Below are 16,020 nucleotides of genomic sequence, written 5' to 3'. Positions count from 1 at the left end.
AATTATTAGTTCGAACGATTTAGCGGGAGAGGAGAGGATTGCTACTGGTCTGTAGTTAGAGACCAAATATTTATCCTCATCCTTATACAGTGGTGTAACTTTAGAGATCTTCCACAAATTAGGAAATGTTCCCGTGCTTAGAGAACAATTAAAAATGTAAAGTAGGGGTATTAATAAAGGCTCTATACAACCCTTTAATAAAAATGACCGAATAAAATCAGGTCCAAATGATGTTTTCGCTTTGAGTTTTTTAACTGCAGCTAAAATATCAGATTTTGTGGTGTTAGGAATATCAACATTCTGCGCTGCTGCGATGATGTATAATTCCCGGTATAAATTAACTTTAATCCGTAACATGCTGACTGTAAACCGATTAATAGTCGGCGAATGCTTCGGCAATATCAATTCCCGAGTGTGATTGTCCATTCCAAGTGACATGGTTGACAAACCCACCATCACTTCTTTTGGGTGAGACATATTTCCAGAACGACCTGGGATCAGATTTGATGTCTTTTTCAATGATGTTAATGTAATTTGTATGGGCCAATTGCGTACTGCGTTTAACTTCAGCTCTAAGACAACAAAACATTTCACGTTCTCTTACTAGTCCAGTTTTCTTCCATTTTCTAAAATGTCTGAACTTTAGCTTTATATCGCTAATAATTTCATTGGACAACCATTGAGGATACTTTCTTTCATTCTTCGGAATGAGTTTCCTTTTGAAGCAAATATCGAACAAATTATAAATAGTAGAATAGAAATAGTCTACGGCTAAATTAACATTATTAAAATTCATCAAAAGTTGCCAATCGTGCGATTGTTAGTAATTATAAATCTGTTTAAAATTGCCATTTTCGATTTTCCACCCGTGAATTTTACTCACAAATTTATTATTATCATTAACTGGTTCATTTTTACATTTTTTTCACATATAGTAACTGAACGTCCAGTGATGGATGGTAAGGATCTTCGCTAACTAACGAAGAAATAGACTTGCACACATTCAAATCAAAGTTACTCATAATTAAATCTAATGAACGTCCTTTCGAATTTAAAACAAAGTTTTTGTTTGAAATTTGAAACAAATCCAATAGATACGAAAATTCAGAAGTAGTATTTTTGAAATTTAAACACGAGTAGAAATTAAAATCACCTATTAGCAGTATTTTTTTGTTATTTAGTTATTTGTGATTTGAGATAATATTTTCAAAGAGGCTAGTATATCTTTAAACAGGTGATGCCGGTTTAATGTAAACAATACATGTGTATATTTTCAATCCATTTAAATTAATTTTCAGCCACATATTTTCTCCGTCAGTCTCGAGATGTTGAAGTCTCTTGGCACGAGGTCCATCGTTATTCCGCCGCAAGGCGACCAGTACTCCTCCTCCTCTTGTCTGTCCTGTGTGACGGTCTCTTCTCTGTACTTCATAGCGATCATCGAACAGCTGTGCATTATATACACTACTGTTCAGCCAGGTTTCTGTAATTACAATGATGTCGGTCTCTTGCTCTAGCACGCTCATTAGGAAGTCCTGCGATTTGGACCCGAGTCCTCGGACATTCTGGTAGTAGAGAGACGAATTGGTGACATTATCATCGCCATCTAGTCACTTCCGGGCGCTCGGTTCCTTATCTTGGTGAGATGCAGTTTGCGGCGTCGCAGTAGTTTCTCGCTTTTTAAAGTACCTGTAGTGTCGTACCGGTACTCCTCGGGGCCACAAGTCTTCCTGCAGGAGCTTTTCATAGAATTCATATTTTACTCCGATTAGGAATGCAGCGTATTCCTGAGAGTGTGTGACGATTTTTTTTATTTCACAACCCATAATTTTATTCACCTCTAAATGCTCACGTATGTGATCCACTGTAGTATCCTTTTCAATCCTAGATATAATTATGTTCCTGATCCTTGGAACTACTTTCACATTGGAGGTAATCTGAGAGTTACCGACGATCAGGTTCTTCGCTGTCTGTTGACGTTTTTTGCGTTTAATAAGCATCCATTATTTTTTATTAGATAGACCTGATTCCGATTCGAGCTCTGTAGCTGGATTCAACGCTGATTCCGATAATTCCGTTTCCTTTGCGAGGGCGCCACTTGCAGAGGTAGCCGCGAGTTGGCTTTCAATTATTTTGGTAGCCGCTCTAGTCCGTATACGTTTTCTGGTCACTGCGTCACAGCGGCAGCATTGCGGGGGGCTGCGTGCGGCAGGGGGGTCGTGGCGTTGGCTGTAGCGCTCGCTCTGTGGCGGACGGTAGACTCCGGTGATGTCGGTAGTTTTGCATCTTTGCCTTTGTTCACAGAATTCACGTTTGACACTTGCCGATTCAAAATTGCCTCCACGCATTTCACACCAGTCAATAACTCATTAATCATTTTGCTTTGCTGAAGCACAATGCTCCTTAATTCTTGGAGCAAGGAATCATATAGCAAGGAATCACATTATAAAGTCATAGTTAATATTCTAATGATTTTAGACCAAAATGCGCCTTTTTCCATAGAAAACAGAGAAGTCGAGCCCAAAACGGACATGACTCTCATAGAATCTCTACCAAACTAGGTACGGGTGTTATTTTAAATATTATAGAATATTAAGATATCAATGAAGATATTAATTTTAATCTTCGAATTTATGATTATATATATATATTATATTTACATTTAGGTTGAAATCGTAGTGTTTGCCTTACTATAAATGATGGTTTGGTTTGCAGGTACATTTAACGGGCGTAAAATTAAAAATATTCGATCCAGTGAGCGGTAAATGCGGTATGATGTTAGGCTGAAAGTATTGGGTAGGGGAAGGAGATGGGGTAGAGGAATGTGGGGAGTACCTGGCTATTCAGATCTGGTCACCAAACAAGACCAAAGCCATTGCAAGCTACGTTTGAACCGAATGGTGGTCAGTAAATTGTGAATGTATATCACAAAGTAATCAATTAAAATTTACTTGCGCACACCGGGATTTGAACCCGCGTCCTCCGGTTTGCTAGCCTTACCCCTCAACCACGGAGGCCGTCATTCGATGAACAATATTTATGAAAGATCTCGAAACTGTATTCATAAACTTGTAATAGGGTACAAGTGGGTAACCGGGTAACATTTCTCTCCTTTTTAATGGAGGCCTCCATTGTCAAGTGGGGAAGATTCTGATCATCGCTGATTCAAATCCCACCAAGGGCAAATAAAACTTTATTATTATCCTATTCTGAAGCTTGATGAGCGAGTACCATCGTTCGATTAAATTATAAGTCGTTCTGTGGTTTGTGAGATAGAGTTTTTTTATTTTTTTTTTATAGTGAATACCTCACAAGAGTCCCAACTGCTCCCGTCTGGAGCCAGTGAGACTATGGCATCCCCAATTGGGGGATGTTGTGAGGCTGAGGTAAGTGGGTAAGTACCTGGCTATTCAGATCTAGTCACTAAACACGGCTAAAGACATTTGGAGCAACGTTTCAATTCTGAATGGTGGTCTTACACCAGGGCGATACTGGTAGTATCTTCCACTCTGGAACGTGCCGCAAATATACTATATATTATTTTAATTAATTAACTGTGAAATAACACAAATTAATCAAATAAAATTTATTTGCGCACGCCGGGTTCGAACCCGCGACCTTTGGAATGGCAGTCCAATGCGTTACCACTGGACTATGCCGGCCGTCGGAGTTAGATTATGTTTCCAATACCAGACGTATTGGAAACATAAATGTGTATTTACATATTGTTTGATACATCCATAACTATAACTGAAAAATAAATTATAAAGTTGTATACGTTTTAAACCGTGAAGACATTATATAAAGTATAGTTTATCCTACAGGGATAACAATATTAAAAATGTTTATGGAAAAGTTAAGATAAAATAGTTAATGAAATAATAAATGGAAATTAATATAAGCAGTATAACCTTAGATAATATATTTAACAATATTTCATAACATTAAAAGACAGAGGTGAATCAGCATCTAGTTGGAGTACATACTTATAAAGAGGTTTTTATAAAAAAAATATCTTAGATCTGTCTTGGCTGATGATCCAAGACTTGGTGTCTGTTTTATATTTCAAAAAAATTGTGTTCAGTCTAATGGCTAGCGGAAGAGCATTATATAGCCTTGTTGAAAAAAAAGTGGGAAAATTTCTCTGGCCAAAATTTCTTTTAGCGAAAAGATTAAGTAAGAGATTATGTCCTTTGGTTCTAGTAGCACGAGCAGTTTGGACATTGCCAAAAGCAGTTTCGTGTTTGAAGAGGTAAGCAAGTATGTTTTGGCATAAAGTTGCCTAATGTCCATAACACAGATTTTCCTCAAGATTTCATCCGAGCCGCTTGTGATCGATAGTTTGAGGATAATCTTTATAATAAGTTTCTGAACTTTTCAGAATGGATCAATGCCGGCAGCGTTTGCTCCTCCCCATGCTATGATACCATAGTCTATTAAAAATTGACAAAGTGCGTAGTAATTTTTTTTAGAGCTGGTTAAGGTTGAGAAAGTTGCGAGTTTGTCTAAAAAAGTAAATGAAGTTTGTTTGCTGTAGTGGTTATATGTTTTTTCCACTTCAAATTGCTATCAAACATAATACCCAAGTATTTAATTTTACTAATCTGTTCTAAATATGGGCAATCACATGTTATCGCATTTTTGTGTGGGCAGCACATATTTTTATTTTATTTTCTGGGGTTCTTTAGGAAGGATTAATACTAAATTCAATGTATTTATTTTTTTGTTGTTTAACCGTCTTTTAATGACAGTTATTACCTTGTTTGCTTTTAAGTAAAAATCATTCCAATTTCTCGATTTGAAGAGGAGAATCGTGTCATGAACGAAACTAACTATTTCGGCAACTATTTGAAGATTAAACAATTCATTCATGTATATTAAGAACAAGGTAGGACCCAAAACGCTTCCTTGAGATACGCCGTAGCTAATTGGTAATTGATTGCTGTTTCAGTTATTGATTTTCACACTTTGCTTTCGGTTTGACATGCAATCGGTAATAAGTAAGTTCATTGCCATTTATACCAATGTTAGATAGTTATTGTAATAGTTTAGAGTGTGAGAGAGTATCAAATACTTTGCACAGGTCTAAGAATATTGACATGCATTTTGAACCCTTGTCTAAGTTTTCATTTATAAAATCGGCAACTGTTTCCAGGGCTTCCGAGGTGGAGGTCTTTCTTGAATCCAAATTTGTTGTGGGATAGTATGTAAAGTTGTTCAAGTTATTCAATTAGTTGATTATTGATGGCTCTTTCAAAGACTTTAGATAGTGAAAATAGTAATTTAGTTGGACGATAGTTAGTTATGTCCGCTCTAGAGCCTCCTTTATGTATTGGGATTATGATTCCGTGTTTTAGTTTGTCGGGGAATGTCGGGGTTAATAAGATTTGATAAGGAGAGTGGAGTGGTTATTTCTGATACAAGTTTTTTTAAGGCAATATTTGATATATCGTCCAAGCCAGTTGAAGATGAGTTTTTTAATGAGTTTATTAATGAGTTTATGATCAATCTAGTATCTTCATTTGCATCTTTTTTAGACTAAAATGCAAGTTTTGGGCAAATATGTATTACAGTTTAGTGTACTGGAGTTGGTATAATTAACACCGATATTTTTTGCGAGTTCTTCGCCTAGTTTTGAGAAGTAGTTATTTGCATGATTAACAATAATATTGGGATTACTAGAAAAACTAAATATTTTATTATTTACTTTTAGTTGTTTTGAGCATTCGTAGGATTAGGTTGGGAGTGGGTGGCTTCTTTAAGTATTTTATTTATTTATTCATTTTCGGGAAATGAACAGTTTACATTTAATCAGTTTGTACATGAGTATTATATAGGAAAATAAAACCAATTATGGATTTCCTCCTTGTGACTTTAACTCTACTGAGACAGCATAATATGGAATAAGTTATTTAAATTTGTGCGAAAGGAATATAAATTAAAAAATTTATACAAAACGATAAAACGAAAAATTTACAAAACAATACATTTATTTTCAAAGCTCTTTAGGATCATTTTTACAGTTTTTATTTTTTTATTTTATGTTTGTAAAATAGCTGTTCAACCTTTCTTATTATTTGGGTACAAATGTTTCTATGTCTTTTTATAAAATTTTCGAAGCTGTATATCATGAGGATTGTTAATTACGTTTTTGTGGAGTTTGTTACGTTTACGGATATTTTTAATAATATTGTGGTTAATCCATTGCTCAATTGGTAAAATGTTATTTGTAACATGTTTTTAATTATGTTTGTATGTTGGTTAATGGTAGTCTGTAACTAATTAATTAAGTCTTCGGATTTGTTACGTTAAATAATTCTGACCACGATTTACTTATCAGAAATTGACCAATACCGTCATAGTTGATTTTTTTTTCATATTTGTTGTGTTTTTATGTTTGTCTTTTCTGTTGTATGTTTGTATAAAAATAATGGCGGTATAGTGGTCGGTAAGTATAGATTCATATACAATAGATATCACTGGGTAGTTGGATTTGACCATGATGTGGTCAATGCATGAGATGGAATCTAATGTAACACGTTTGGGAGTGTTTATGGTGCTTTGGAATCCATGGTATGTGAGCGTATTTAGGTAGTCTTGGTACTGACAATGTTTGTGGGCAGAATATTTATGTTGAGGTCACCAGCAATAATACAATTTTTAATATTAAATAATTCAGTTAAACAGTTATTAATCGATTCTAGGAATGGTGAAATATTATAAGAGAATGGAGAATGGTATATTGCTGAAATACATTTGTCATGAGTTATTTGCAAACAGTTTGCACCGTTGACTTGGATTTCATTGACAGATAGAACAATCATGTAAGTACTGATATATACAACAACTCCATCATTTCGTTTAGTATGTATTAAAGTGCTGTGGTGAACATATTTTTCAAAATTTTAGGAACAAATTTTTTTGGTATCCAACATTCAGAAAGAATAATAATATGAAAAGAGGTTCCAATATTATCAAGTTGTAGGAAAAATTTGTCAAAATTCTTGGAAATTGATCTAATATTTTGCTGTAAGATTTGAAAAGAGGATGAGTTTATTTGTAGTACATTTTTACAGAATTTAGGATTTGAATTAATATTTTACAGCCCTTAACAGTTTTTAAAAACAACATTGCCAATGTTGAAGATGAAACTGGTGTCGCTAAATGAACGCTGAGGAAAAAAAATACACAAAGGACATTTTAAGCCACTCGGGCATTTATAAAATTAGTTTAATGATTGTCCAGCCGTCTATATTGGACAAACATCACGTAATGCAGAAACTAGAACAAAAGAACACTCAAGGTGAAGCTGTAAGTTTTTTTTTTTTTTTTTTAAGTTTCTTTATTCAATAAAATTATTGGTTACATGCATTGAGGAATTTTTCGACCACCATGCTAGGCACATGCCCGTGTTATGGTGGTCGATTTTCTATACATTAACATAAGGAATGTGCGGGAATATAAAATAAAATAACATATTATTAAAGAATATTTAAGAACATAAAATAATGTAAATCACTATAGTAATATAAGGAAGTATGGAAGAATACAGTAGAATATAAAAATATAATAGCATAATATTAATATAATATAAAAGTATAATATAATAATATATAATTATATTTATATAATAATAATAATTAATATAATCATAATTATATTTTTTAGTTGTTGTAAGTGTTATTTTTAGATACATAATACAATATTATATTGAGGAAATCTCAGTTAGGTAAATTACATATGTATTAATGAACCACATTGTAAACTGTTGATTTCCCTAAAGTAAAATAGATACATAAAAAAGAATATAAAAAGTATACAGTTATAAAATGAAACATAGTACTATAGAGTAGGCAAATGAGAAAGGATTATTTTTACTATGGAAATCTATATGTGCTTGATTAAATTGGTAGGTACATTATTTTGCAGCAATTTTGTACAAATAAATCAAAGTTAAAATTCATGTTTCAAGTCCGGCGAATTACACTGAACACTTGAGTAAATTATTATTGTTACAGTGGTTTCGTCAGCTGGTAGCTAAGGTGGCACAGTATGTACATGGAACTTGTATGCCGTACAGTGGTGCCAAACAGTTTTAAGTAATTTATGTAAAAGTTTTTAAACTTTCGGCTATTAATATTATAGTAATTATATATAGTTCTTTACAAACAAAAACTTTTATTGGTGGTATAACCTACGTTCTTTAAAGAAATTCTTTAAAAAAATACCTCAAAAAAATTCTTTAAAGAAATTTCGACCCTTTCCGGATATCCATTTTTGGACACCGGCTGCAAAGTGAGTACGTGTACTGGATCTTTTGATGTCGTTATTTAGTGCATTGTATATTTTTGGTGCGATGTATGTGTATTGTCTTTGTGAGAAAGTGGTTTTTGTTATCGGGATTGTGCATTTTCCATGCGTTGAGTAGCGTGTATGTATATTTTTTTGAGTAGAATTTATCAAACCATTTTTCCAGATATGGATGAGAACTATCTTAATATATAGTTGGCGAATGTCCAGGACTGCTGGTTTCTTGAAGAGTGGCTCTGATGGGTAAGAACGAGAACATTTGAAGATGATCCTTAACAAAAGTTTTTGGACAGTCACTAGAGGGTAGAGAATGGATGCAGCACAACCTCCCCATCCTATAATGCCGTACGTAGCTATAGATTAGAATAAAGCAAAATAAACACTTTTGAGTGTTTTTATATCAAGGATTGATCGAAGAGAATAAAAAATATAGCATAACTTACGGAGTCTTTTTGTTATGGAGTTGATTTGGGCCTCCCAGCGTAAATGGTTATCTATAATGACACCTAGGTATTTTTATTTCAGTTGACGGTTTAATAATTGGGCATGAACAGCTTGTAGTGAGAGATAGTGGGGGAGTGTCTAGATTTTGTGGGCAAGTGTGAATAATTAGTTTAGGGAGGTTTTATGAGAGAGTTAATTTTCGGATTGAAAAATGTATATATTGTGTTTTTTTAATATTTAGGGTGAGGAGGTTGGAGTCCAGCCATTTTTTAATTTTGTTCAGTCCAGAATTCGCCTTCTCAATTGTTGTTCTCCACATTTTACTCGTAAAAATGATAAGCGTGTCATCAGCGAAAGATATTATATTACCTTCAATATCCAAATTCAACAAGGAGTTCATATATATTAGAAATAAGAGCGGGCCTAGAACACTTCCTTGGGGTACGCCGTAGGAGATGGGTAAACATTTACTCCTGTATTCTTGATCGGAGTGGATGACGGTTGTTTGTGATCTCTGCGTGAGGTAGTTTTTAAACCATTTCAGGGCAGTACCTTCTATCCCAATCTGTTGCAGTTTTTTTAGAAGAATGTGGTGGGAAATAGTGTCGAAGGCTTTAGACAAATCTAGAAAGACAGCAAGAGGTTTATTGCCTTTATCGAGGTTATCTGATATAATATTGGTAAAGGTTGCAATTGCATCGGCAGTACTACAGTCTTTGCGAAAACCGTATTGGTTTTTGGAGAGGATTTTATTGTCCTCGAGGAATTTGAGGAGTCTTATTTTTACTACTTTTTCAATGATTTTGGATATTGTGCTCAATAGCGATATAGGCCTGTAACTATTTAGGGAAGATCTGTCACCTGATTTGAAAATAGGGATGATAGAGGCATGTTTAAGTGATTTTGGGAATAAACCGGATTGGAGGCTTAAGTTAATAACATGTTTGAGAGGGCTGGCAATAAGGGTTTTTAAATGTTTAGTGAGTTTAGTAGAGATTTTATCTATTCCTGTTGAGTGACTATTTTTTAATGTTGAGATGATTTCTGTAATTTCCAATTCTGTGGTAGGTGTGAACATAAATGGAGTATAACTGAGATGAGCCAGGGTTATTTCGTTTGCAAGGTCATGTTCCGAAACATTATTTCTAGTTAGAATATTATTGGAAGACTGAGGTGAAAAATTCATTGAAATGGTCTGCGATTTTTATTGAGTCATTACGTGTATTTGTTAATGATCGGCCCTCAATTTTAATCTTATTGATGGGTGTAGTCGTTTGTCTAGTGTGGGATATGTCCTTAATAATACTCCATATTTTTTTCTTGTCATTTTCGGCGTTTTTGATTTGTTTTTTATAGTAATCTTCTCTGGCCTTAGAGGTAATTTTTTTGCAGACATTTCTGTATTTCTTGTAAAATATGTAGGATTCATGATCGTTGGGATTTTTTTTACAGAGTGCGTGGAGTTTATCACGCTTACGTATAGAATGAAGGATACCTACAGTTATCCAAGGTTTGAGTTTAGTGTCAAAATGTTTTGTTTTGTGTGGTGTGCTGGATGTAGCGTTGGTTTGGTGGTTATGTAGTGTTTCGACAAGAAAATCGCAGGCTAAATTAGGATCATTTTGTTTGTAAAGATTTGACCAATTTTCTTGTGAGACCAGCTCAAAAAGTTTGGTATAGGATATTTTATTTTTTGGAATTTCATGCGGTTGTGGTTTATCTACTTTGTAAGAAAGAGAAGTTATGGTAGCGTAGTGGTCTGTGATGGTGCATTGGTATACAAGAGATATAGTTTTTAATTTACATTTTGAAAAAACATGATCAATACAACTTACAGACGAGCCAGATACTCTTGTAGGTGCTGTTATAGCTGGGACGAGGCCATGAAGAGTTAGCATATTTATATAATCATTGGCTTGAGGATGCATAGAATCAATTATATTTATATTGAGGTCACCAATAATAAGGAGATTATCACAATCACTCACACAAGATAGAAATTGGTTTAGTGAATTTAGAAAAGGGGTTATGTTAGACGTGCCTGGTGATCGATATATAGAAAATATGGTTACGTGTTTATCTATTACAATTTTGAGACAGTTAGATTGACTGATTATGATTTCGTTTACTGAGTGAGATATGTGATTTTTTATGTATATGATAACTCCATCGTTTTGGGTTATGTTATTCTGTGTATTGTAGTGGGTGTAGTTTGTTATGTTTTTGGGAAGGTAATTTTCATTGATCCAGCATTCACTCAAAATGATTATGTCAAAGTCGGAGTTCAGGTCTGTGAGAACTATCAATAATTCGTTAAAATTATGGTTTATGCTTCTGATATTCATTGAGAAAATTTTTATGGCCGATAGAGTTAATATTTGTTGAACTTCTAGAGAACTGTTTGTTTCTGTACATGGAATTGGAGACAAATTGTCTAGTTGATCGGCTATTTCTACCATTTATAAAGTTTGTAACAAAACACAGTAAGTGGCATAAAAAATTTCAATGATTTTGACACATCGTTTAAAATAACAATGAGAGGCTCCACATATTCATATGATAGATTCAACTTAACATTTAAGACAGTGGTGATAACAAGACCTATGGTCAAAAATAGTATCTTTGGGCTAGAGACATACAATAATAATTTACTGCTGTATATAATGAAGAGTTTTAAATAATAATATAAAAATAGATAAAAGAAAGTTATGTTGCTCAGCGAGCATTGTTTATTGTAAGTGAAATCACTATTAAGATTAATCTTTACTGCGAATCAATATAGCTTATGAATACCAAAAATATACTATGAATACATTGAAGCTTTTTCAAACGCTTGGCTTCATCATAATTAAAATAAAAAAAATTAATTACGTTATGAAAAATATAAGCGTAAACTACTAAATAGATTTCTTTTTCATGAGTCTACACTATGAACTCGTATAAGGAACAATTTAAAAAAAATACTGGTTTATGGCTAAGTTTATTTTCTACCACTTGACATGATTAACTTTTTTCGTTATTTTTTAATTATTCACAAAATAAATAAAAACAAAATTGGCGCTTACGTCAACCATTTTTTGACTGAAATATTGTATTGAATTATAGTACTTATTGGAAGCTCGTGGAGAGTGGCAACTAACAGACATTAGATCTGTGCCAGTTTTTTTAACGGTTTTTTCCGTGTTGACTTAACTTTGGCTGCATTTTTAGTTCTCAAACTGTGAGGGTAAGCTTGTGTTATTTCTGTTTTTATTATTTTTCGTGACAAAAATATTATACCTTCTCAAAACATCTATTAGAAATTCACTTACGTTTTCTTGAAAGAATGTATCAATGAAGAGAATTCATGGAAGAGGAAATTAACCCACTACTCGACATCCGATCGAGCTGACTCGTTCTCGAATATAATGAATTTTGAGGGCACATAAGTGGGCATATACGCATTTATCTGAAATTGGATGACATAACAACAGTTGATATACGCAATAAATGTAGGTCCTACCAAATTGGGATTTGGCTCAATTGTCAGCGTGGTTGACTCCAGGCCCCGGGGAGGAAGGTTTAATTCTCGGTAAAACAGTTATTTTGTAATTAGGAATCTTGGAAGTGGAAATTAACCCACTACCCTTACTTACTCGCTGTCGATCATAATACATTTAAGTGGCAAGACACGCGTCGATAAATACACATTTATTTGACATTGTATGACATTACAACAGTTAAGAAGATTAGAGAAAACATTTGGTTTGAATTCCGACGTAAAAAATTGGCTGGTATCCTATTTATCCAATCGCTTACAAGCCGTGAGGGTTGGAAATAAACTCTCCAACTTCGCAACACTTTCTTCAGGGGTACCCCAGGGATCCGTTTTGGGTCCACTTCTCTTCATCCTTTTTACAAATGATGTCGCCAAAATAATCGAGTCATTTGATCTCTTGTCTCACTGCTACGCTGACGATCAGCAAGTTTATTTTTACTGCGCTCCAAATGAAATCAATAGTCTCAAGATCCGTATAACTGAATGTCTAGAAGCAATAACTAGTTGGATGTCTTCAAACGAGCTGAAGCTCAATCCATCTAAGACTGAGTTTCTCTGGGCAGCCACAAACAAACGTCAACATTTCATAGACAATTCACCTATTACTATTTCCGGCAGCGATATCATCCCAAAAACAACAGTCAAACTTCTCGGTGTCAATTTAGATTCAGACTTTTTGTTTAAAAGTCAAATAAATAGGACTGTAAGCACCGGTTTTTTTCACCTAAGACAACTCAAGTCTGTCCGAAGAAACCTTCCTACAGAAGCAACAAAACTACTTGTCAACTCTTACGTAGTCTCACGTCTCGATTACTTCCAAAATATCAAATTGACAAACTTCAATCAGTGTTTAATGCAGCAGCACGGCTCATAACCGGGGTTTCAAAATATTCGCACATTTCAGAACACCTTCGTAACCTTCACTGGCTCAAGTGCCCTGAAAGAATCCAGTACAAACTGTGCTGGATGGTGTTTAAATCCATCAATGAAATGGCCCCACCCTACATCTCTGAACTATGCGTCCCGGAAAACACTGGTCTGAGGCAGTCAACGCTTAGATCAGCAACATCAGCAGCTGTAGGCAGACTGATAGAACCTAAGCGCAAGCCAAATACTAAGTTTAGTGATCGCGCTTTCGGAGTATCTGGGCCGAAGGCTTGGAATAAACTCCCTCCGGAACTAAGATCCATAACAAGTCCAACAGAATTCAGGTCTAAACTGAAAACTTACCTTTTTAAGCTGTCGTACCCTTAAATTAAATATACCATTCCTAAGAGAAAGTCCAGTTATATTCAATTTTTCAATAAAGTCCTAAATCCTGTATCTAAATTTCGCCAATAAACAATTAGATAATGTTAATTAAGTGTTAATCTCAAGTGACCTACCAGGTAAGTATTGTACTGTATATTTTCTCCATAAATAGTTAAGTAATAACATAGATCACTGTAGAAATGTATTATAAGTTTGTACAGCGCCCTTGAGGTGATTTTGCACAAAAACGGCGCTATACAAGTCATCCAATTTTTATATTATTATTATTATTAATATTAGCAATAAATGTCGGTCTTTCCAAATGGGGATTTGGCTAAATTGTCAGCGCGGTTGACTCCAGTCCCAAGGGGAGGAATTTTTAATCCTCAGTAAAACCATTTTTTAAACTTTTTATTTATAAAAACAGATATATTATAGCGAAAAAAAAATTATTTTGTTTTTCACAGTTTGATTTTTTAAATCTAAAAATACTACTTGTTAATCGATGGTTTTGTTCCTTATTTACATGAATTAATGATTTATGTCTCATGGAAAAAATGCTTTTGAAATGTATTTATAATGATAATAATTAGTTTTTATAGCTCTATAATTTCTAATATTGAGATTTGTTAGAAAAAATTGTTTGTTAAATTGTATTTGTAAAATGGTTTTTATAATGATTCTAGAGGGCCGAGGCAGATGTTGTTCTGCCACAGACCGCCTTTATGAAAGGAGGTTAAATTTTGGGTTTGTATGTACTTTTCAGATTTCTCATCCAAAAATGATGAGAAATCTGAAAAGTAAAATTGTCGTTGTAAAAATATTTTAAGATCTCGACAACAGCGCCACATATCGGGTCTACAACATTCCTATATTTCAAGCTGGAACCAACGATACACTTTTATTGAAATCGGTAGGGTGGTTTCGGAGATTAGCGTGTACGAACACAGTAACACGTGATTTTTATATACTAAGATTATGTAAGGTCTTCTGCAGCACATCATTTTATAAATGAAATACAATGAAAATATAATATAATAGTTATAATAAAATATATTTAGCAAAGGTATGACCGGTCAATGGCTTATTTGGCATTGCGGCTGGTTCCCACCCTGGCGTCGTGAGTTCAATTTATCGGCTAGCTAAGTCCTTCATCGTGACACAAGCAATATTTTCCGCTTACTGTGATGGTAGTAGGAGATTTTCAAATATTGTCAGGTTATTTGTGATTCGGGAATGTTTGCCTTTTTTAAAAGTATTATTACTAACACTTCCGGCGGGAAGTGTAGTTTTACCTCTTACGCCAGTCCTATTTGAATGGCGAGTTATGCATTGCTGTCCGATAATTTTAAACTTATATTTTTCGTTGTGTACGGAAACCCTATAATATAAAATTTCTTGCCTCGTGCAGACTAGACAACTCTGAGTGCGTGATTATTATTTTGAAAGGGGTTAGAACAAAAATAATTTTTGCTTTTATATTCCTCTTAAAGTGCTTAACCAGTTCAGGTTTTTCAGAGTTCACGGAACATTATACAGGTATCAAAGTCATACATAAAACTGGAATAGTTTTAAGACTAAACAATTTAGAAACTTTGGATAAAAAAAATCAGTAAATTACTATTAATTTAATTATTACTTAGTATTTACATTCAGTGGAGGAGATCTGCTTACATACGATGATTGCCGCATTATTTGAATTTACTTTAACAGCCCGAATCGCGCTTAACCTTATTCTAGCTTATCGACGGTACACTGTTCGCAACCTTGACCCTGTGTCAACATAACATGTTCAATGCACTCTGCGGTCTGTACACATTATTCGATAGTGTAAGATTCTAAATCCTGGGCCAACTGATCTCCAGATTCAATTCGCCTTCCCAGAACTTCCTCTCCATCCTTACATAAAAAAGACTCTCCACACAACGTTCTTTAAGATGACTTAGATATTTGGAACTAATGTAAAAATAACCTTTTAACATTTTTTAATGAATTCTTTCATAAAATTTTCCAGGAAGGGAGTTTCCGGCATCCAACTACGAAGACGACACTTGTGCAGCTGTTGCGATAATGACTCATGGCAAAAACGACAATGTGGATACAACTAGTGGGGTGATCAGTATAACGGACATAATAAAAGGATTCATTTCAAACAAAAAGGATGTGGAGAGAGAAGATCTCTCCGGTAAACCAAAAATATTATTCCTTCAGGTAACTATTTATTCTCTAAATTATCTATAAAAGTCCATTGTCTGCAATATTTGAGTATTTGATTTACTTGATTATGCTTTGCCTTCATTGGATGTACATGACTTCTCTTACCATTCGCATTATCTTTACACATCTTACATCGTGCATCCCTAATTTGGGAGGCGGGTGTGGGTACCGCTGCTTGGTAACCAGTCGTTGGATAACCAACTCTTCTGCCATCGGTCACCCTATTCTAACACATACCTCTTTCATTACCAAAACTTCTT

At 34.2% G+C, this 16,020-nt stretch overlaps 1 protein-coding gene across 1 annotated transcript in view; it reads left to right on the top strand.

Moving 5' to 3' along the window:
• LOC149415695 (caspase-7-like) overlaps positions 1–16,020 on the top strand; it is a 32,886-nt gene that overhangs the window by 14,753 nt on the left and 2,113 nt on the right. The window contains exon 8 of the mRNA XM_089642530.1: positions 15,558–15,754. Within this exon, the coding sequence (XP_089498656.1) occupies positions 15,558–15,754 (197 nt within the window). The remainder of the gene's footprint in view (positions 1–15,557; positions 15,755–16,020) is intronic.

The sequence above is a fragment of the Hesperophylax consimilis genome, chromosome 18, assembly GCF_061612785.1.
Source record: "Hesperophylax consimilis isolate HC1 chromosome 18, BYU_Hcon_1.0, whole genome shotgun sequence".
Taxonomy (NCBI): domain Eukaryota; kingdom Metazoa; phylum Arthropoda; class Insecta; order Trichoptera; family Limnephilidae; genus Hesperophylax; species Hesperophylax consimilis.
This window is presented reverse-complemented; position numbering and strand designations above follow the sequence as displayed.